Source organism: Vipera ursinii, assembly GCF_947247035.1.
Source record: "Vipera ursinii genome assembly, chromosome: 6".
Classification (NCBI taxonomy): Eukaryota; Metazoa; Chordata; class Lepidosauria; order Squamata; family Viperidae; genus Vipera; species Vipera ursinii.
The window spans coordinates 54,902,982-54,927,517 of NC_139515.1; the positions used below are offsets into that span (position 1 = coordinate 54,902,982).

Consider the following 24,536-nt stretch of genomic DNA (forward strand, 5'->3'; position numbering starts at 1 on the left):
TTCTACAGCCCAAGACAGAAGTTCACTTCCTCTTCATTTGCAGAAGGGAACTCGTGCACTGGACTGGAGAAATAAAGATCCTGAAGGGATCTTGAAGATCTAAGCCTTGTTTCTCCAGCTGTGCGCAGGAGTTCCCTTTTGCATATGGAAAGGAGTGTCCTGCCTTTCTTCAGCAGGTAGCTTTTTCACTCTCTCCATTTAATGACCCTCGGGTTTACTTAACAAATGCAACGGGAGAGCCGGGATCACAGTCGTTGAATGAAGCAGTCATGTGGGCATCACATTTAACAAAAACTTCACTCATTACTGAGATTCCAAGCCACAATTGTCATCATAAGTCAAAGATTACTTGTACTTTAATTGCTTTCTATAACTTTTTAATTCCATTGCATTTAACAATAGAGATATGCAAAATTACCTTCCATTTGAGTATCAGTAATGTAAGTTTCAATGTATCTCAGAATTGCTTTCAAATGCTGGTGTCAGGGCCTTGATGCAGCTCTCAAAATGGATAATGCACTTCATCAGTGGCAAGAATTAGATGATTCATCAGAGAAAACCACTGGTAACTTTTCAAAAACATCTCAAGTTTACTCTGAGAAGTTTATTTCTCGGGCTGGAGTTTGGGGTTGCCTACAAGGAGCAATTTTAGCAGCTAAAATAGCTCAGTAAGTATATTTTCTAGTTACTAATCTACAACTTAATTTTTTTACATAATGATTTAATTTCATAGAAATTCAGATCAATGATTCATATATTTTATATTTATTGTGAATACAGGGCTTTCTCTGTTCCAACTAGAAAAAAAAATCTTACAATCCTACTTCATGTTATATTCCTACTGTATCTTTGCATCGTCACGATTTTATACAAATTCCTGGTAGGCAGACTAGCATAATTTTTCTTTGTCTTTTAACATCTCTTCAATTATGTACATTGTATTCAGAGATCTTAGTTAACAGAAATTATATGAAACCAAGATACTGACCAATTTTATACATCAATGTCTGATGAAATCTCTGAGAAAAATGTCTTTATTTTAAAGCTCAAATATTTATTTTGGTATTTTAAATGAGCCACAAACTACACTACTGTTTAACTATATTGCTTGGTTTTTGCATTTAGGCATTCATTACAGTACAACATTAAACTAAGAACCCAAACCTGCATTTTATCTGCTGTCCTCTTCAAGGTAATTAATAGATGTATTGAAAAGTAGACATTATATAGTAATCTGTAGATAAATGTTTGTTTTTGAATTACAAATACAAAATTATGCTGTGATATGGTGAATGTGCATGCATATGGATAGATCTTATAACTTGTAAGTTATATCTCATAAATTTTTATTTATTTATTTATTTATTAGGAAAAGCTGGAAAGTACTTTCATATCAAATAACATTAATTGGTAACCATCATGGAGTTATATTACAGATAAATGATTATGATAATTCTTATCCAAATATGTCTTAGCAATATTTAGCTCGGGAGTTCATGGCTTCCATGACGGCCATGGACCTGACGCAGGTAATTTCTGAACCAACTCATGAGAGAGGCCACACCCTTGACTTGGTTTTCTTATCTGGACTGTGGTTCGATGATCTAGGTGGGGGTTCTCCATTTATTATGCCCCTGTCATGGACCGATCATCATTTCCTGCGGCTGGTCTTCCGTTTTACCACCCCCCGCCATGGGGATGTGGAACCAACTAGATGGTACCGCCCCAGGTGCTTAATGGACCCTGATGGGTTCCAGGCAGCGCTGGGATCCCCACCTGCCTCCGTCGCTCGCAGCTCGGCGGATGCCTTAGTGGAAGCCTGGGAAAGGGCAGCCACTGAGGCACTGGACCGAGTTGTACCCTTGCGGCCCCTGACCCGGTGCAGATCCCAACGAGCTCCATGGTTCTCCGCGGAGCTCCGGGAGATGAAGCGTCGGAAACGGGGCCTAGAGAGCTGTTGGAGGTCCAGCCGATCCGAATCTGACCGGTTGCGGTTAAGAACCTATATTAGGTCTTATCTCGCAGCGATGAGGGCAGTGAGGTGTAATTACTTCTCTTCCCTCATCGCGTCCGCAGATAATCACCCGGCCGCCCTGTTTAGGGTGACTCACTCCCTCCTTAATCAGGAGGTGAGAGAGGATCCCTTGCAGGGTCGTGCCGAGGAGTTTGGTCAACATCTGTCGGATAAAATCGCTCAGATTCGGACCGGTTTGGACTCCAGCTGGGCAGAGTCTGATGAGCAGGACACGGGCGGTCTTGTCAATGTTATTTGGGAGGAGTTTGACTCTGTGACCCCTGATGAAGTGGACAGGATTATGGGGAAATTGAGCTCCACCACATGTTTATTGGACCCGTGCCCTTCTTGGCTGGTTTATGCAGCTAGGGAGAGGACACGAGCCTGGTTCCAGGCGGTTATATCTGCTTCTTTGAGTGAGGGTAATTTCCCCACCGTCTTGAAGGAGGCGGTGGTGAGACCTCTCCTCAAGAAGCCTGCCTTGGACCCAGCTGTGTTGAACAACTTTCGTCCAGTCTCCAACCTCCGCTTTCTTGCGAAGGTTGTTGAGAGTGTGGTGGCGCATCAGCTCCCTCTGGTCCTGGATGAAGCGGATTATTTGGACCCGTGCCAGTTGGGTTTCAGGCCCGGGTACAGCACGGAGACGGCATTGGTCGCTCTGGTGAATGATCTCTGGAGGGCCCGGGATAGGGGATATTCCTCTGTCCTAGTCCTATTAGACCTCTCGGCGGCTTTCGATACCATCGACCATGGTATCCTGCTGCGTCGTCTCAGGGGATTGGGAGTGGGAGGCACGGTTCTTCGGTGGTTCTCCTCCTATCTCCTGGGACGCTCGCAGTCAGTGTTGGCAGGGGGGCAGAGATCGACCCCTAGGTCTCTCGTTTGTGGAGTTCCTCAGGGGTCGGTTCTCTTGCCATCTACATGAAACCACTGGGTGAGATCATTCGTGGTTTTGGAGTTGGGTATCATCAATATGCCGACGATACCCAACTTTTCATTTCGACCCCAAACCACCCCAGTGATGCCCTCGCTGTGATGTCCCGTTGCCTGGAGGCGGTTCGGGTCTGGATGGGGAGGAACAGACTTCAACTCAACCCTGACAAGACTGAGTGGCTGTACATTCCGGCATCCCGGGACATTCAAAATGTTCCATTGCTTTCTGTGGGGGGTGAGTTTTTACCCCCCGTGGATAGGGCTCGCAACTTGGGAGTCCTCCTAGATTCACGGCTTACCTTAGAAGACCATATAGTAGCCGTGACTAGGGAGGCTTTCGCTCAGGTTCGCCTGGTGCGTCAGTTGCGGCCCTATCTGGACCGGGATGCCCTGTGTACGGTCACTCATGTGCTCGTGACCTCTCGTCTTGACTATTGCAATGCTCTCTACATGGGGCTTCCCTTGAAGACCACTCAGAGGCTCCAACTGGTACAGAATGCGGCCGCGAGAGTTGTCTTGGGAGTTTCCCGGTACTCCCATGTTACACCTTTGCTCCGTGAGCTGCATTGGTTACCAGTTGTCTTCCGGGTGAGGTTCAAGGTCCTGGTGATGGTTTTTAAGTCCTTACATGGCATGGGTCCGGAATACCTTGGGGACCACCTGCTGCTGGTGTCGACTCCCTTCCGCCCTGTGCGTTCCCACAGAGAGGGCCTCCTCAGGGTGCCTCTGGTCAGGGAATGCCGGCTGGTGGCCCCCAGGGGGAGGGTGTTCTCTGTGGGCGCCCCAGCTTTGTGGAATCAACTGCCGGTTGAGCTCCGGATGGCACCGGATCTCCGCTCCTTCCGGCGCGGCCTAAAGACCCATTTATTTGAACAAGCTGGCCTGGCCTGATGGGGAGTTAACTTGGGTTTTAATATTTGTATATTTTTATTGTTTTATTTGGGCTATAATTTAATTTGTTGTTAACTTTTGTATTCTGTATTTTTATTATATGCCCTGTTCACCGCCCTGAGTCCCTCGGGAGAAGGGCGGTATAAAAATTTAATAAACTAAACTAAACTAAACTAATATGCTTTCATTTGTATATGCACAGTCAGCAGATAAACCTTTTGAAGGAATCAGCCAGGAGTACCTACTAGAGAAGAAAGAAATATAGAATACTTCCTAAGTCCACAAACCCCAGTACTTTCAAAGCAAATAATGCAGAATACTTGCTCAGTACTTTGCATTATAGTGCAGTATATACTTTTCAGTCCATTGCAGGATTCAATCCATGGATGATCAGCAAGTAGTCTATTGGGGTTCCCATGCCCACTCTATAAGATATTGTGGAATGGGCAGGATTTACATATGTTCTGAGCAGATTTTTGTACAGTAATACAGATGGAGGTAAAAGTCAACAAAGTAGGACAATAGTTCTTGACGTATGAGCATATTTGGGACTGGAATTTCTGTAGTAAGTTTGTGTGATTGTAAATTGAATCCTCATCTGACCGGATTTGATTATACAACCATTTTCACTTTGAACCATTGTTAACTATTGTTAAATGAATGGTTGTAAATTGATAGCTCCCTGTATTTGAAATTAGACAGATCGCAAGACCTCTTTAAGAGATTTAGGTCTTTGTGGCACTGGTAATATATGGTTACATAATCTCATTTTTGCATTTCTATGTGTTGGATGTGGGTAAACTTTAAAAAAAGATTTGGAAACTTTAGTTAGCTTGAACTACAATTATGAAGTTTTAAACTGAGATTGGATAGTACTATTATTCTTAGATTAATTCTGGGCACAATTCAAGGTGTTGATTTTGATCTTTAAAATCCTGATTTACTTAAAGTTGGTATATCTTTAAGGCATAATAATGTCCTGTAGTTTCCAACTGGGGCACTCTAACCTTCCTTAAAGGCCTTCTCCTGAGTGCCCTGACAAATGCAGTTAATCAGATGACTCTGACCTTTAGAGTTTTAGGGTCTTTTGGAATAGCCTTTCAAGAGATTTATTCCCCTCTCCCTTCCTCCTTTCTCTCCCTATATTCTTAAATTGACAATTCTCTTCCAGCTATTTCTATGGTTAAGATTTTAAAAACAAACAAAAGGCCTGCCATGGCTTATTTGGCAATAATTATGGTTATCTTTGTTTTGATAATAAAGCTATCAATTTGTTCAATTCAGTTTAGTTTGCTTTAAAATTAGTAATATCAATATTCTCTGCTTATTGTGTTCCACTATTCCTGCCTCTTCCACTTTCTTGATGATGTCTTTCCTACTACCTGGTATCAGTTCAAATATAGCTAATCATTTTGTTCCTTTCTCTAATCTCTGAAGTGGAAATTTATCAGCAGTAGAAGTGTTCAAAGTATTTGAAAAACATGTTTTGCAGTAGCAAGAGCAAAACATCTCCTTTGGAAGCACTGAAGTCACTGGAAGTTTTGTACAGCAGCTTAATGCCCACCCTGTTTGACTATGTGCAGAAGCACAGCTGTGCCGCCACCACGTGGCTGTGTGGAGAAATCACAGTGTGGGCAGTCAGACCCTCCTACCCTATGACGTATTTCCTTTCCCCTCCCTTTTCTGGGATGGACTTCCTGCTCCTTTGTCCCTAGAGAGCCATGCTTCATTAGCAGAAAACATGGGGTCCCAATATGCAGACCCTGGGAGCATTATCATCTTCTAACCTTGGAGACACCTCAGGAATATCTTGGAAATGCTGTACAACGTCATCTGAATTGCAATAAAGGTATTTCTATATAAAAGGTGTTTCTACGAGTTCAAACTATCTGGAGAGACCTGTTAAGGTTAATTATAACAGGTCTCTCCAGATAGTTTGAACTCGCAGAAACACCTTTTATATAGAAATACCTTTATTGCAATTCAGATGACGTTGTACAGCATTTCCAAGATATTCCTGAGGTGTCTCCAAGGTTAGAAGATGATAATGCTCCCACGGTCTGCATATTGGGACCCCATGTTTTCTGCTAATGAAGCATGGCTCTCTAGGGACAAAGGAGCAGGAAGTCCATCCCAGAAAAGGGAGGGGAAAGGAAATACGTCATAGGGTAGGAGGGTCTGACTGCCCACACTGTGATTTCTCCACACAGCCACGTGGTGGCAGCACAACAGCAATTTTCTTTTTCTGAAAATAGCAGGAAGTGTTACCAGTGCTTGCATGTGCAGAAAGCAAGGTATAGTCTTTGTAGTAGCTGCATGACACCCTTGAGAAATGCAATTTTAGAGGAGAGGAACTTTGCTCAAAGAAATGCACTTTCAGCTGTAGTAGAAATCTAATATGCATTTGAAACTAAATAATTGCATTAACTGATTAGCATTTAAAAACTTCTTTGATCTCATATTTAGTTTATAATTGGAAAGTAAGGCAATCTTACAAAGTGCCTTGGTTTTGTTTATTGTAGGCTCAGTATTATATTTAGTTTCACCTTAGGAGTTTGAAACATTAGAAATAGATTAAATGTGTTTATATCTATCTAAAGCTTGAATGTTGTTATTTTTCTGCATTTCAGTCTTTGTTTAGAGCCTCACTACCACATCCTAAAGCTGATTGTGACTTTGCACAATATGAAACAGATGTATTAATTCCTGGCGTTGATTTATTTGTGGATTACTATCGAGCTGATATTGCAACAGTTATTGCAAGTCTCAGTTTTATTCTTCATGAATTGCATTGCAGAAGGCAAAATCTAATAGTAAGTATTATAAAAGATAAAGTAATTATTTATACTTGTTAGAGGTATAATTTATAATATTGATTAGCATGTTTTTTTTTCCACTCTTAACTACATGGACCATACAGTCAATTCATACAGTTATGCATCTTTTTAGTTATATAACTGATCCTAGTTATTTAAGATTATATAACTGCTTGCTTAGAACAGACACAATTGCTAAATGAATTTACAAACAAGGTTGCACATGTAGACATACTTTATAAATCATAAAGTTTATAAAATTTGTCATGTAAGGATATATTTTCTGTAATATGTTCTTGAACTTATTTTTTTTTGTCCATTTCCCTATTTGTATATAGTCTCAGCAAATTGATAACTCTGGGCTGGGAAGCTAAGCAGGGTTGGGCCTGTTAAGTTTTGGGGCAGGACCAGAACTGTAGGCTACATTGGGAAATTAAAAAAAAGGAGAAGGAGAAGAAAATGTGAAGAAACTTCATGGAAAATATTGCTTCCTATTGTTAACTTAAAATTGACTAAATTAGGTTTCTAAAATCAAAATAAAGTTTATATTCACAATTGTAAGCATATTAATCAAGAAGTTATTCGAGTTATGTTCAGTTACAGAAAGCTTCATTGTAGGTTTTTGGCAGACTTTTTTTCCAGCTTTGACTTACAAGAGATTAAACTTGGGGTCTGCTGCATATAAAGCATTTTTTCTTACTACCAAGCTGCTGTATTGGTATTATTGCATTAAATATTATTTTGATGGAAGTGACTTTTCTACATCTTTGGAAATTCTGATGAGCTTTGCATATTAGCAAAATGCCTTGCTGAACAATTTACACAGGTCCTCTATTAATGTTTTGGATTGCATAACGTTTGAACTATGCAACAAAAGTTGAAGAAAGTTATATGTACATGTAAATAAATATTTATAGAGTTGTCTAATTTTTTTGCAGATTTTGCCATTGTTCACATTGTATCAGTACTTTGTGTCAGAAATTTGTCGGAATGAAATTAAATGTATTGAAGGAAGGATTCTCAAGGTAAATATAACAATTTTATTTTATTAAAAATAATTTAATGCAAATTGGTTATTCTATTCTGCCATTTCATGAGGCCATTCAGTTTTTAAACTAGAAAACAGGTTGTTAGAGCCATGCAATTCCCATGTTATCTGTTGTTTTTAAATACTTTTTAATTTTAATTTTTCCTTTTTAAAGAGTTCCAACACAAACGTCTGTATTCAGTCAGTGATGAAGAAAACAATTCTTAGGACTTTCATTCAACTGTTGGATCTGATGATTTCTTGTGAGAACTACATTGCTACATATCAGGAACAGATACTCAAATTCTCCTACTTTATCCTATTACTTCACTTTGTCTTGTTTCTGTATTTACAAATACATAAATATACAATCATGTGAAAAAGAAAGTACATTCTCTTTGAGTTCTATTGTTTTACATATCAGGACATAGTAAAAATCTGGTCCTTAACAGTTCTTAAAAGTAGATAAATACAATATCATATGAACACATGACATATTATGTACCATGTCATCATTTATTTTACAAAATTGTGAAAAAATTAGTTCACCCTATGACTCAGTAGCTTGTTGCTTTTGCTTATTTGCTTTAGCAGCAATAACTTGAAGTAACCTTTTTCTGTATGATTTATCAGTCTCTCACATCATTGTGGAGGAATTTTAGCCCATTCTCCTTTACAGTATTGTTTCAGTTCACTGAGGTTTGTGGGCATTTGTTTATGCACAGCTCTCTTGAGATCCCGCCACAGCATTTCAATAGGGTTGAGGTTTAGACTTTGACTGGCCATTGCACTGCCTTATTCTTTCTCTTTTCAGTCATTTTGTTGTAAATTTGCTGGTGTGCTTGGGATCACTGTCGGGTTGCATGATCCAATGTCAAGCATGTTTTAGCTGTTGGACAAATGGCCTCACATCTGACTTCAAAATAGTTTGGTATACAGAGGAGTTCATGGTCTACTCAATGATTGAAAGGTGTCCAAGTCTTGGGCCTGCAAAACAAGCCCAGATCACCTGTCCTCCACGGTGCTTGACAGTTGGTATAAGATTTTTTGTGCTAATATGCTGTGTTTGGTTTTTGCCAAACCAAACTGCATTATGAGCAAACATCTCCACTTTGGTTTCGTCTGTCTAAAGGACTGTTCCAGAAATCTAGTGATTTCTTCAGATGCAACTTTGCAAACCTAAGCTGTGCTGCCATATTCTTTTTAGAGAGAAGAGACTTTCTTCTAGCAACCCTTCCAAACAAACCATACTTGTTCAGTCTTTTTCTAATTGTACTGTCATGAACTTTTAATATTTAACATGCTAACTGAGGCCTGTAGAGTCTGAGATGTAACTTTGGATATTTTGCATTTTCACTGAGCGTTGCATGGTCTGAACGTGGAGTGAATTTGCTAGGATGTCCACTCCTGGAAAAATTGGCAGCTGTCTTGAATGTTTTCCAGTTGTGAATAATCTTCTTCACTATAGAATGATGGACTTTAAATTCATTGCTGATGTCTTTTGTCTTTGCCATTGTATTAATACACAGCTCAATTCTGGCAACCAGCAAACTCCTAAAACTTCAGTTTTCATAGAGATACCAGTAGTCACACTTGCTAATGATCAATTGATCAAGGGCACATGATTAGCAATATCTGGCTGCTACTTAGCCTCTTCATTATTATGGAAGCAGTAAGGGTGTACTTTGTTTTTCACACATGGCTTCTCCATTTTGGCCTTCTTTTTGTAAATGATGACATGGTATAACATAACAACATGTGTTGTTGTTCATCTGAGATTGTATTTATCTACTTTTAAGAACTGTTAAGGACCAGTTGATTTTTACTATGTCCTGATATGTAAAATGATAGAACTCAAAGAGATGTACTTTCTTTTTCACATGAATGTAGATATAAAATTATGATTTCTACTGATGTGAAGTAGTCAGTTGTAGAGTCTTGGTAATTCATGGAGTGTGGAATTATGGACCACTGTTCCATTGCTGACTTTTTATACTTAATTTATCAGGATACATATTTTTAGTACCACTTTTTAATGCCTTGATAAGACCGCACTTGGAATATTGCATCCAGTTTTGGTTGCCACAATATAAAAAATGTCAAGACTTTAGAAAGAATGTAGAAAAAAGCGACAAAGATTAGAGGACTGGAGGTAAAAGATATGAAGAATAGTTACTGGAATTGGGTATGTTTAGTTTAATGAAAAGAAGGAGACTAGGACTAGGAAAAGAAGGAGATGATAGCAGTGTTTGAATATCTAAGGGGCTGCCCCCCAAAAAGAGAAAGTACCTGGAAGCGAAACAAGAAGCAGTTGATGGAAACTATTCAAGGAGAGAACCGATCTATAACTAAAGGAATTTTCTGATAGTTAGAACTATTAATCAGTGGAATGGTTTTTCTCCAGAAATTGTGGGTGCTCTAACAACGGAAGTTTTTAAGAAGAGATTGGACAACCATTTATCTGAAATAGTATAAGGTTTCCTGCTTGATGTCTAAGGTCCCTTCCAATTCTTTTATTCTATTTTATCTAGATATTTTTGATTTTGAACATTTTGTGCAGACTAAATGGAAAGATTATGTTATTTTTGTTTATTTGTTGAACTTCACCTGCATGAGTTTTCAGACTCTGTTATTTTAGCTTTTTGTGGAGTGTTGCTGGCAGATAACCAATACAAAATTGTACACTGTGCATTCATGCATTAGTAAGAAAAAAGACTGCAAGCTGATAGCCAGAAAAATGTATTCTTTGCTATTGTTGCTGTTCATAAACTGTGCTGAATCTTTCCTGGGCTACAGCAGTTATTTATAGAAGTAAACCAGAAAAAAAGAATATGTTTCTATTGTTGATAAGCTGCTACCTGGCTGTGGCAAGAAAATATTTTTTTCTTTTATGTGCATACTCCTATTTTATAATACATAAACTACCTGAGTTTTGAACAAAATTTATAATGATGAAGTTGTAGGATAGTGTCAGAGCTACAAGGCAGAGCTAAAATTTACACCTTGTTTTCAGAGTGGAGCTCATCCATATAAAATCTGAATAATCATTACATTTTAAATTAGAGGGTATTGCAGAGATTTATTTATAATGTGGTACTGTTCTGCAGCAAACAGTTTTATGCCATTGGATTATGCATAACTGAACATGTAAAGATTTGTAATAGAGGGGTAGCTTTTCATATTTTTTAATAACTTGGGAATAATAAAATACTGTGATATCACTAGCACTAACACTAGCACAAGAACTTAGATTTATATACAACTCCACAGTGCTTTACAGCACTCTCTGAATGGTTTACAAATGTCAGCATATTGTCTCTAGCATTGGAAGGCTGAGTCAACCTTGAGTTGGTCAGGATCAAACTCCTGGCTGTGGGCACAGTTAGCTTGCAATACTGCATTCTAACCACTGTGCCACCACAGCTCGTTAAAATACTTGATAAAACTTATTCTATTTCATCATGATTTGTTCTGGTAATTATCTATTAGAAGAAACTGAACTACAAATAATTGTTTTAAGACCAATTCCATAGCTAAGAAAATTAATTACTGCATCCAGTTTTGGTCACCACGATGTAAAAAAGATGTCGAGACTCTAGAAAGGGTACAGAGAAGAGCAACAAAGATGATTGGGGGACTGGGGGCTAAAACATATAGGGAACGGTTGCTGGAATTGGGTATGTGTAGTTTAACGAAGAGAAGAGTGAGGGGTGACATGATAGCAGTGTTCCAATATCTCAGGGGCTCCCACAAAGAAGAGGGAGTCAAGCTATTCTCCAAAGCACCTGAAGGCAGGACAAGAAGCAACGGATGGAAACTAGTCAAGGAGAGAAGCAACCTAGAACTAAGGAGAAACTTCCTGACAGTTAGAAAAATTAACCAGTGGAACAACCTGCCTCCAGAGGTGGTGAATGCTCCAACACTGGAGGTTTTTAAGAAGAGACTGGACAGCCATTTGCCTGAAATGTTATAGGGTTTCCTGCCTGAGCAGGGGGTTGGACTAGATGACCTCCAAGGTCCCTTCCAACTACTACTACTTCTTCTTCTTCTTCTTCTTCTTCTTCTTCTTCTTCTTCTTCTTCTTCTTCTTCTTATTATTATTATTATTATTATTATTATTATCATCATCATCATCATCATCATCATCATCATCATCATCATTATTATTATTATTATTATTATTATTATTATTATTATTATTATTATTATTATTATTATTATATTGGCTCTCTAGGCTCAGGGAACCTTCTATAGTTTAAGAAATAGCATCCAGTGTTGCAGAAATACATCTGTAGTACATGAATGTTAATTAGTTATTCTTTTTATTCTTAGGTAAAAGTACTCACAGATTTGGGATTTTTCTCTGATGCCTTTCATGAACTCTGTATCATTAATCGTGGAGAGAAAATTCCTTGGAAATTGCCTTCCATATACAGACGTACTACAAAAGTTTGGGTAAAGATATTTATTTTATTTTCTTAGCCTAAAATCCGGAAAATAGACTCCCTTGCATTTATTTGCTCAGATACTTTGCCTTTGAAGGATTTATAGCACTTGGCTTATATTTTTATTTTTTTTTCATTTTTTCATATTGCTTTCTTCTCTTTTTGAGATCATAAGCAACCTATTAACTACCATAAAAATAATCATTTGAAAATTTCAAGCCCCCGCATAGCAAAAAGAAACAAAATAGGTACATTTATTTGATGAATTGAACTGAAACTAAAGCGATATTTTGTTAATGTTATTACTTTGTTTTCCAGCCTTTTTTTACAGTATATAATTATATAGTAATTATATATTATTCTTTACTAATTTTAGACTTGTTCAACTTTTGATTCATCACAAACTCTCTTAACAAGTGGAAATCTACAGGTAAGAAAATGTTATAGCTTCATGGATTGTGAGAATAATTGTGGGAAATAGAAAAAGGAGAAGCCAAGATGGTCAGACAGATATATCTCAGCCCATGAAAGGAATGGGAGGTGAAGAGAGTCTTAGAAAGACTCTTCCTAGTTCTTTGGAAAGTAAAGGAAAAGGAAGAGAGAAGTGCTTTCAGACTTGCAGGTTTTTGTTACTGTAACCTTATTCACAGTTTTGATTTCTTGTCTGAACTATTTTGAATAGCTGACATATCTAATTTACATGTTCTAAGAGGAGATTATATCCTTAGTAGAATGTGATATAAATACTAACCATTTTGGGATTTCCTCAAAATATAAGGTCAGCTGTAACTTACATCTAAACATCTAAATCTACTTCTTCCCCCATAGAACCTAGTTTTTCTCACAGCTGAAGAACTTCCTCAAAACAGAAATTATATTTTCTGTAATGCTGCAGATTGACACCAGTAAGATAGAACTTAATTTTGAGAATGACATTGTCAGGATCCATTTATATCATATTCATAAATGTATGTTTAAAACGTTGTTCCTGGATTCTGCCATCTCCCGAGGAGGAGGGAACAAATGTGTATTGAGCCTGTATTAGGCATTTCAAAGGAAAAGAGAAGCCTTTTGAACTGGGGGGAGGGTTAGGTTAGGTAGCATCTGGCTTGTGTCAAGGAAGAGAGCAATAAGCATAAAAAGTCCTAAGTTCCTTTTTCCCACGAGAGGGATGATACGAGGTAAATGATGGGGGACTGACCAAATGGGGTTAAGGGGGGGTTGAACCGGGAACTCTTTATAAGGTTTTAGTTTGTAGAACAATATTAAATCCTGTCTTGTATTCCTACAACCAAGCATGTCATAGTAAAGATTCCTTTTGGACTAGATTTGGCTCCAAGAGTTTTGTCTTCCTAAGATGTGGTTTGGGGTGGGTCCTGACAGACATTGTCCTTGTCTTATCCAGATAGACTCAATGTTTCTGCAGCGAACTCATACTAATCCTGTCAATTTGTGTTGGTCATATGTGTTTCTTTACATGCTACCAAATCACTCTAAGTAAATTGTAAAACAAGAAACTTTGCATTAGTGCAGATGTATTTGAGATAATCCATGAATTATTTTACATAAATAATCTGCTATTTTACAAGAGGTATCTCATGTTACTGTTTTGTGCTAAAACGCAATTTCTAACTTGAGACACTTCACAAAAATGACATCTAAGCATATACATTTGTTGCAGTTAAATAAGTTCAATATAATTTCAGTTTGAAATTTTAACTTCTTTTTAACAACTGCCTGTATAAAATTAAAATATCTAGAAGTTTAATATACCATAAATGGTATTTATTGTTTATAAAAGGTAAAGTTTCCCCCGCACATGCGTGCTAGTCATTTCCGACTCTAGGGACCGGTGCTCATCTCCGTTTCAAAGCCGAAGAGCCAGCGCTTGTCCGAGGACGTCTCCGTGGTCATGTGGCCGGCATGACTAGACGCCAAAAGCGCACGGAACGCTGTTACCTTCCCACCGGAGTGGTCCCTATTTTTCTACTTGCATTTTTACGTGCTTTCGAACTGCTAGGTTGGCAGAAGCTGGGATGACTAACAGGCACTCACTCTGTTATGCGGCACTCGGGATTTCACCCGCCAAACTGCCGACCTTCTGATCGACAAGCTCAGCGTCCTAACCCACTGAGCCACCGCGTCCCTTATTGTTTATAGTTATGTGTAAATTTGTTAAATAGTAATTTGGAATTATTTGAACAACCACACATAAAATGTATTCATAAATCCTTTGGATAATGCAAGTGTGAAGTATAAATTGGATTCCCACAGGGCTACATGTGCCTAGGGCTATTACAATTTTTATAAATTACCTAGAATATGGTCAAATTGCAGATCGCATCAGGTAGAAAAATTTAGGCACCACATTTTAAAAATGATGGAAAAGAGCTTTCAAAATCATTAATTTGTTAATTCCCTTGTTTACACTGTCTCACTCATCATATTTATATTATTATTTATTTTATTATTTAATAATAATAATAATATTTATATTGCCACCCATCTCATAAGCCATAAAGTAAGCAATATTAAAAACATTCTACAATTTAAAAAATCATTGGTATTTACTATTAACAGAGTAGTTGAGAGGATTTGATGCTTTAGACCAGACATGTCAAACTCGTGACATCACGTGACGTCATGTGATGTATTGGAGTTTTTCTCCATTGCTGACAACGGGGTGGGCACGGTTTCCTGGTGATGCCTCCGTCCTGCGGGCTGGCAGTTTGACACCCCTGCTTTAGACAATGTGGCAACCTCACTAGTCCATCATTACCTTGAAATTCCCAAGCCTGTTGACATAATCGTATTTAGAGACAGTTTTGAAAGGATGACAAGGGTGGTGCCAGTCTCATTTTGTGCAGATGCCATGCCAGAAAAGACTCCCAGGTCTCACCAGATGTAGTTCCTTTGCAGATGACACCTGCAACATATCTCTTCTGCCGGACCTGATGGAACACGTAGATGTATATAGGCAGAAACAGTTTCTCAACCTGGTCCCCTGCCGTGAAGGGCTTTAAAAGTTAAAAACAGCTTCTTAAATTGGACTCAGAAGTAAACTGGCAACAAATGCAGCTAATGGAGCAGAGGTTTAACAGACATATTTGAGTTGGGGATATTAGCTTGCATAACAGAAAATTTAATAATTGCCAAAAATATCTTTTTAAAAAGGAGATGGACTGTTCTTTGTTGAAACTGAAAGTAGGACAAAGGTCAATATAGTGAAATTTGAAAAGAAGCAATATTTAGACAGAATTTCTTGACAATAAAAGCTTTTAAGCAATGAAATCTCATTGTTAGAGGTTTTCAAATGGGCTGCAAGGCCACCTAGCAGATATCCTTAGTGAATTCCTTCACTAAAAAGGGTTGGGGCAGATGCCTATAAGATTTCTTGTAATTCTTGCTCTTAACATTATTTTAAGTCAATACTGATAACAATGGGTACATTTGTGATTCTTTAGCCTAAATGAGTTTGGTTGAGTTCATATAAGGTCATATTTTAAATGGAGGAAGTAGCTATGTAAGGAAGATGGAAATTGCATGAAATATTTCATTCCGTATGTCTTTGGTAGATTTTAATTTGGCCTCAAAGAAAGGTATTTTCTTTTACTTAAAAATAAATATTATTTGCATATTTTTTGAAAGAAAATTATTTGTCTTACAATATGTTTTCTTTTAATTTACAAGGTATTAGAAGACGTATTTAACAGGCCTATACATTCAGCATGGACTGTAGCATGTGAACCAAAAATCATGGATAATTTTATTTTAGCTAAAATGCATTTTATTATTAGTCTATCTGCAACATTATATTGTGTTCCTGAAAAAGTAATGAAGACAGCATATTCTACTGACTCTGAAACTTTAAGAAAGTCAGGAAGATATACAGAGGCACTCATGAAAGGTATTAATAAGATAAACTAAGAGTTTTATTTTAATTGTATGGTATATGAAGCTTAAAATATTTTTAAATTGGTTATGCTTGCTTAACATGTCCCAAACATGCTTTTTTTTTTAAAAAAAGACCAACTGGACCATCTTGATTATTTTTTGAAGATGTTTCACTTTTCATCTAAGAAGCTTTTTCAGTTCTAACTAATTTGTGGGGAATGGAACTCTTTGCAATCAGCCAATCGTTAACATTTGAGTGTCCTTGAAACCTCTTGGGGGTTAATCTGCGTCCTCAGAGTCACCTGAATCAAAGTGCAGATGAATCTTGGGACTGCTGAAAGGGCTGCATTGCTAAGTAGTGACCAATGCCTCCCCCTCTTTTGAGAGAGGGGCTGTTCAATTTTGGGGAAATAAAACAACCACTACACAAATGCATGGCACAACACAAGAGAACCAATGCATCAGGACAGGATTAAGCATTTTTTCCTGCATTTGAAAGAAAAGGGCCACTCCAAGATCACATTCTGGATAGGGAGGACCATTGGTTTGAAAGAGAAGTCAAGAAGGCTATCTATGTTAAAATTAATTTGCATTCTGATTCAGGAAATTCTGAGGAAATAGAGTGTTAATGACTAGCTAACTGTCCCAAAGGTGCTTTTTCAAGTGGTAACTGGACTTTCTTGTTTTTCTTTGAAGATGTTTTGCTTCTCATCCAAGAAGCTTCTTCAGCTTTGACTGGATGGTGGTGAATAGAAGGATTTATATTTCTTGCAGACAGCTGGTCATTTGCATTCTTTTAGAGAGTCTTTGAGGCCACTTGGAGGTTTATATGTGTCCTTATGGTCTCCTGAGTGGGACAAATGAGTGAAGCCTTCTTGGAACTGCTGAAAGTACTGTGTTGTAGACTGGAGATAGATGATGTTGTATCCCTCCCCCTCTATTGAGAGAGGGCTGTTCAATTTATATTCTAATTACAAAGAGTATAAATCCTTTCCATTCCCACCAGTTAATTAGAACTGAAGAAGTTTATTGGATGAGAAGTGAAATGTCTTCAAGAAAAATCAAGAAAGCTCAGTTGCTGTTTCTGATCTTAAGATACAAAAAATTTGAATGTTATAATTAAAAAAGCTGCCCTCTTTGTGTATTTCTTTATGTATCTTTTTTAATGATAACTTGTGCAGCAAGTCTTATTTTTGTTTTCTAATCTAAATTATTTCTGGAGACTTCAGTCCCATCTCCCTATCAGCTGTTTTGATTCATACATGAAGTAGGGAATACTCTGTGGCAATTATTATTATAAACAGGTAATCTCAACCTGCAACCCTTCACTCAGCAACTGTTTGAATTTACAACAGAGGTAAATGAATAGGGTTTTGTAACTGATCCTTGGAGTTCTGGCCTGCTCTTCATCCCTACAGACACATGATAGCACTTGGCAACTGGTTTGTCCTTACAATCAATTGCAGTTTCCCCACAATCACAATTTGCAACTTTCCCTGACAGCTTCCCCAGAAAATAAATAAGGAGGTCAGCAGGTTAGGTTCCAAGTTGTTGGGTAAGTCTCCCCCACCCACACCCCTCCTCATCCTCCCTGCATTCATGCTATGCCAATCATTCTCCCTGATCCTTGCTGTTTCTTTTTGTATCCTTGCACATACTCACACATGCTTGCTTACCTCCTGTACTCCCTCCCTTGTGATCTCCTTGCACCTTTATATATCTCACCCTCGCCACGCCTGTCATGTAGACCCTCTCACCCTTGTACACCCTGCTGACCTCCATCCCATCTCTTGCATACCCCTACCAACACACTCCCTTTCATCCTTGTGCCTGTGTTGAATCCTACATTATACATGAGAATAGTAAATACCCTTGAGAGTAGCAGAGGAATAATTCATTTCACCTTTTTGCTATTTGAAGAGTTACATTGTTTTGAGTGCTTTCACTGGAATTGATCTTGTATGTTATGTTTTTACAAAGGTTATATAATAACTCCAGCATTTACAAGTGGAAAACGAGAAACTGTCATGATTGTAGAACTTGAAAAGAACAGAGACACATTAAATGTTTCTGTTCTAAAGGTAATTATATATTTATATTAAATGAACATCCACAGTTAACATTAATATTTTTTTGTATTTTCAGAAAGCAATTTATTTTATATAAACTAAAGGGTTTCTGTACAAGAAAATATACACATGTATTGAGATCCAGGTATTTGAGCACAAGGTTCAGTGAGATGGGTACAAGAAATAGGAAACAAGAAAGATATGGTTGTCAGGTATGATACAAGCTGCTGAACTAGGCTGAAGATTGGAATAAAAGTCATCCTAGACCAGATTATTGATCCTTCAGGGAGGACAGACCTAGAAATAGTGGGAGATTTCAATTACCTTAACTCTATTGAAAAACCAACTTGGCCAAGATTGCAAAATCTCAGTCTTGTTGATTATTTCATTTTCCAGAAGACTGAAGGAGGACTGGCCCTCTTAGATCTGATACTTAGATATGAGAGAAGAGGGCTAAAGAGTTAAAAACAGTGATAACTGTGAGGAGGTGACCATGTCATCTTGAGTTTCAAGCTAAGAAATTGAAACATATTATACATGTACATTAGACTTCAGAAAAAAATTCAGCAAGCTTACAGAAATACTATATAAGATCCCATGAGCAAAAATTCTGGGGTCAAACAGCATAGGAAGATTGGAAATTCCTGAAAGGTAAGGTGATGGAAGTAGACTTGCATGCAATTCTGGTGATTAAAAATAGGGATGAGATTTTAAGAAACTGTAAGGGGCTTTCAACTGAGCTAAGAATTAAAAGGGACATACATAGGAAATGGAGGAGGAATCACTATGGAGGTTTATTGTATCTTGAAAATAATCAAAAGGACTGAGTACAGTTAGGCCAGTCTGATGTTATACAGGGCAAAACTTTGAATATGATTACTGTACTGTCGATTTTGAGCATTTAAAGATTGTTCTACTTGGCAGGACCCAGCAAGATTCTATCAAGAATAAACTATGCTAAACCATTGTGGTCCTTTTATTTTTCCAATCTAATGGAAAGTTAGAGAGAAAAAAATATAAAGACTATGTGCTGATCTATAAGCACAGTAACTTAAAAACTGAACAGAGGTGAACCAACTATAGTATGGTTGAATAAGATGGCAAAAAAGACAAATTTTAAAATGGGTTTTAGCTGCCCAGGATCTGCAGAGATTTAAAAAAACAAAAACATTTCTCTAATGTATCCCTGTGGGAGAGAGAATTAAGCAGTAATTCCAAATGTTGATGGCTCTTTCGTTCTAAGACAGCCTTGTTCCTTCTCAGTCATATGACCTAGAGCAGAACTATTCTTAAGGGGCTAGAAAGACTTTTAGAAACATGCTCTGCATGCTTTCCCTACCTTGTTTGGCAGAGTGACCACTTTAGTTGACCATGGTAAAGTGGTGAACATAATATACATTGATTTTCAAAAATCATTCAACAAGGTTGAGGAAAATGAGCAGTTCAAAAATGTGAAAAATAAATAAAAGTCTGTCCTTAGATTTTAACACAGAACATAGCAAAATGTCTGTGGACTTACAGAAGTGATGACTCTTGGGTCACAAAGAGCCAGAAGCAATTGAACAACATTTGAAAAATCAAAGACATGAGTATAGGATAGGGAAGCTGAGATTGTAAACAAATCGATGCATATTACTTTCTTTGATGGAAATAACCAATTCCTCATTCTTTTTGGCAGGCAAATATCCAAGAATGTTTGACAGTGAAACCTACTTTTGTTTTATTATTCATTTTTCTAAAGTCTATTTTTTACAAGTTTTTATTGATTTTTTAATACAATTCAACCATGCTTATTCAACAAACAAGTTGTTTGAGTTTATCATTTACTAATACAAATTAAATTCCTAATCCCTAGTACGTTTCTCCAACCACTGATAAAATAAGTCCCAAGTTTGAAAATATTCTGTTTCTTTTTCTTTCAACCTCAGAGTAAGTCTGTCCATTTCCACATAGTCTAGTATTTTATTAATTATTTCTTCCTCTGATGGTATTTCTTCGTTTTTCCAATATTGTACAAATATAATTCTTACCGCTGTTATCACATGCAAAATCAGATATACACTTTGTTTATCAAGCTTTTCTGGCAATATACCCAATTAAAAAAGTTCAGGTTTAAAATCTACATGTTTTCCCAACTTCTTTTCTAGTCAAGTATGTATTTTTGCCTAATATCTCTTTTCTTTTACACATGTTCACCACACATGATAATAAGTACCTGGTTTATAATTACATTTAAAACATTTTTTTACAGATATTTTATTAGTTTTTAACTATAACAATCTCCAGTGCCTGGTGTACAGCATGTTGTCTTGGTTTATATTTTAGGAAGAAAAAAGGAACAATAATAATTAACAATAATAATTAAATTTGGTAATTCTATACTTAATATATTAATTAATCATACATTTCGTTGATCTTCCCTTCTCACGTTTGTATTCTCCTTCTTCAACCTTAGCCAAAATATAATTCTTAATATTTTCAATATATAAATGATTAGATATAGGCATTTTTTATATTTCTACAAATAATAATCTATATATATATATATATATATATATATATATATATATATATATATATATATATATATATATATATAACATTTTTTCAGCTTATATTATTCTCATAACCTTCATCTCATTAGTTCAGCATGCATCCTATTTTTATAATTTTTGTTCACTTAAATTCCCTTATATTGAATCCAAATCCAATTGAATCAGTCATAATTTCTTCATATTAGTCATCTAACTGTCCAAATCTTCCCATTTAGGTACATCCAATATTTCATATCATGCATTATAAAAATACTATACTTTTTATCTATCTTATAATATCTAGATATAAATTCCTTTTTAATTAGTTTATATTTCATTTATATATTAATAAAAGTTACACCAACCTATTTTAACATTTCATATATTATAAAACATACTATATTACTTAAATCTGTTATCCATCTTGTTATAAGGCCCCTTTGTCTTCAAAATTCTCTGTTCTTTTAGCCATATTCAAACAAATGTTTATTCATGTAATAGTCCATCTGTAGGGTGAGTCAAATCTCTTATATCTTCTTCTTTTGCTGAGTAATTTTCCAAGTTGATGTAATCCGCTTACCCAGCAGTTCCTGTATTTTTACAAATGTTTTTGGGAATACAAACGATGAAATAAGTATGATAAATACTTTCTGCCTCCCAAACTTTGATGGTTCTCCTGATAATTCCATTTTTCTTGTTGTATCAGAACCTTGAAAATGTTTCCTAATTGATCGGTGATATAGTTTTATTATTTTAGGGAATTTTATTGGCAGAAGCTGAAGAAAGGATTAATTTAATTCTTGAAACCATACAAAATAAATATGGTGCACTGATATATAAGTGTTCAGCTGTAGAACTGGAAATTGTCATTGAAGCTAAACTTCAGCTTGCAGCTATTGCTGAACAGAGACTCCAAACAGCTTTCAGGTGAATAAAAATTCATTTTTGATAAATCCATTTTTTTTCCTACTGGAATAAAACTAACATTTGCTGAAAATAGTACTTCATGAGTGATTGTCTTAACTGATACTTTTTTCACTTCATTTAAAACATTGGAAAATTAGAAAAGAAGTTATTTATTGATAATTGAATTACGGTAACAGTTGGTGACTGTGGCAAGAAGCACATTTGCACTGTTATGGCTAGTGCTCCAGCTGTGATTTTTCCTGAGCTGATTGGAATGGCAACAGCTATTCTTACCTTGATTGTTCTAATGAGCAGTATGTAGGGCTATCATCATATGTATGAATTGAACTTTAAATTCCTAACAATTTCAATCTGAATCTCTAAAGTAGTTCAACAAATTTAAGATGTGTGTTTAAGTAAATCCATACCTTTTAACATTGTTGAGGTTGACAAACTCTGATCTAAACAATTGGCTTTTCTATTCAATAAGAAAGTTTTTCAATATTTAAAGCAATTTAAGATAGATATTATATGTTTGCAAGAAACGCATATTAGAGTTTTGGATCAAAAGTATTTACTGAACTCGAGACTGGGTACGCATTTTGTTGCCTCTGCAGAGAATAAGAAAAATGGAGTAGTTGTTTATGTTAAAAGTGCCTTAACAGCAGATTTAATTGAAGCAGATAAGCATGGAAGATATGTTATGATTGAGCTGCTGTTAGAAGGTAAAAAGATGCTTCTAGTTGGACTATATGCACCTAACCAACAACAAGCTGATTTTTTTAGCTTACTTCATACAAAGCTTACCCAGTTGGATTATAAATCTTTTATTTTTATGGGAGATTGGAATGGTGTTCTGGATGTACACTTGGATAAAGCTGGAGCTTTTAAGCGTATTCCAAGCCACGCCAGACTGCCTAAAACTTTTTTTGAATTGAAGGATGATCTCGAATTGCGAGATATCTGGCGGGAGAGGCACCTGCAGGAGAAGGATTATACTTTTTACTCTGACAGACACCAATCTTTCTCAAGGATTGATTTTATTTTGTTGACTAATGATTTCTTTTTGAGAACTAAAAAAGTGAAGATATGTGCAAGAACTATTTCAGACCACAGTCCAGTTTGGTTGGAGATTGATAAGGAGAAAAGAGACAGGCGCTCGTGGCGCGTAAATGAGAACTTGTTTAGAGATCAGAGAAATGTGGAAGAATGTAAACAGCGGATGAAGGATTTTTTTGAGATTAATATGAATAAGGGTACCTCTATGGATATGGTTTGGGATGCTAGTAAGGCCTATATGAGAGGTGTGTTGATATATATGAATAATAGACGTAGACGTGTAGTGGAAACCAGAAGGAAAGAACTGGAGAATGAAATAAAGGAAAAAGAAAGGGCTTTGATTTTGAATCCAGGGGACGTGAAGATTAAAGAGGCTATTAGGCTGTTAAGAGGACAATTTGATAAATTAATGGCAGACCAAGTGGCAACCAATCTGCGGTTTGCTAGGCATAATACTTTTTGCAACGCTAATAAACCAGGCAGATGGTTAGCCTATAGACTGAGGAAGAAACAAAGGGCCTCTAATATAGACAAGATTGAATATAAAGGAAGGGTCGTGTTTCAACAGAATCTTATTAAGGATGCTTTTGTGGATTTTTATTCGAAATTATATACCAAAGAGGAAATTGAGGTAAAAGACATTGATAAATATTTGGAGAATGCTAATATTCCGGTCCTTACGCAAGCACAAAGAGAGGGGATTAACCAACTGATCACAGAAGAAGAAATCCTTACAGCAATTAAGGATTTGAAGGTTGATAAGGCGCCCGGTACAGATGGCTTGTCTGCGGCTTTTTATAAAAATTTACAATTTGAGATGATAAAACCGTTAAAGGAACTGTTCCAGACAATCCAGAGGGGGGGAAAGGTGCCACCGTCTTGGAGAACAGCTTTTATCTCATTGATTCCGAAGGAAGATCAGGATGCTACTCAAGTTAAAAATTACAGACCGATTTCGCTTTTAAATACAGATTATAAGATATTTGCTAAGGTTTTGGCTAATAGACTGATGAGGGTTCTGCAACAGGTGATTCATGGGGATCAAACGGGGTTTATTAGTGGTAGGCAAATGAAAAATAATGTTAGACATATAGTTGATGTGTTAGAGTATTTGGAAAGGCACAACCAGATCTCTGCAGCGCTAATCTTTTTAGATGCTGAAAAGGCTTTTGATCAATTGAATTGGCAATTTCTGTTGAGAATGTTAGATAAAATGGATTTTGGGGAAAATTTCTTACAGCCGATTAGGGCATTATATCAAAAGCAAACTGCCCGAATCATAGTTAACAGTAGTCTGACGGCAGTATGTAATATTGAGAAGGGTACAAGGCAAGGATGTCCGTTATCGCCCTTGTTATTTGTATTAACTTTAGAGATATTATTGAACAAGATTCGGAATTCGGAAAAAATTAAGGGGATACAAGTTGGAGATCAGGACTATAGATTGAGAGCATTTGCAGATGATCTGGTTGTTACAGTGACCCAGCCAGAGAACTCTGTTGTGGACCTGATAGAGATAATAACACAATATGGGAAGGTTTCTGGATTTAAAGTAAACATACAGAAAACTAAAATTTTGGCTAGAAACATGACAGTTTCACAGAAGGCCTTCTTGGAAGGATTAACTGGATTTGAGATTGTTAAAAGGGTTAAATATTTGGGGGTAATTTTGTCGCCCTCGAATACAAAGCTATATAAAAATAATTATGAAAAATTGTGGGGGAAAATTCAAAAAGAATTGGAGAGTTGGCAAAAATTGCAATTGACTTTGTTGGGACGGATTGCAGCAGTGAAAATGAATGTCCTGCCCAAATTTTTATTTTTATTCCAAATGATACCGATTCTTAAGAAAGATTCTAATTTGGAGGAATGGCAGCGTGGTATCAATAAATTTGTGTGGGCAGGGAAAAAGCCACGAGTTAAACTTAAGATTATGCAGGATATTCGT

General features: G+C 36.7%; 1 protein-coding gene across 1 annotated transcript in view; it reads left to right on the plus strand.

The window, feature by feature from the left end:
• The window catches only part of CFAP54 (cilia and flagella associated protein 54), a gene marked incomplete at both ends in the record, with an annotated part of 175,159 nt that overhangs the window by 108,344 nt on the left and 42,279 nt on the right, over positions 1 to 24,536 (plus strand). Inside the window, 9 exons of the mRNA XM_083366027.1 lie at positions 462 to 668; positions 1,126 to 1,192; positions 6,469 to 6,651; positions 7,593 to 7,679; positions 12,014 to 12,136; positions 12,503 to 12,556; positions 15,817 to 16,033; positions 18,001 to 18,101; positions 21,381 to 21,550. Of these exons, the coding sequence (XP_083222153.1) occupies positions 462 to 668; positions 1,126 to 1,192; positions 6,469 to 6,651; positions 7,593 to 7,679; positions 12,014 to 12,136; positions 12,503 to 12,556; positions 15,817 to 16,033; positions 18,001 to 18,101; positions 21,381 to 21,550 (1,209 nt within the window). The remainder of the gene's footprint in view (positions 1 to 461; positions 669 to 1,125; positions 1,193 to 6,468; positions 6,652 to 7,592; positions 7,680 to 12,013; positions 12,137 to 12,502; positions 12,557 to 15,816; positions 16,034 to 18,000; positions 18,102 to 21,380; positions 21,551 to 24,536) is intronic.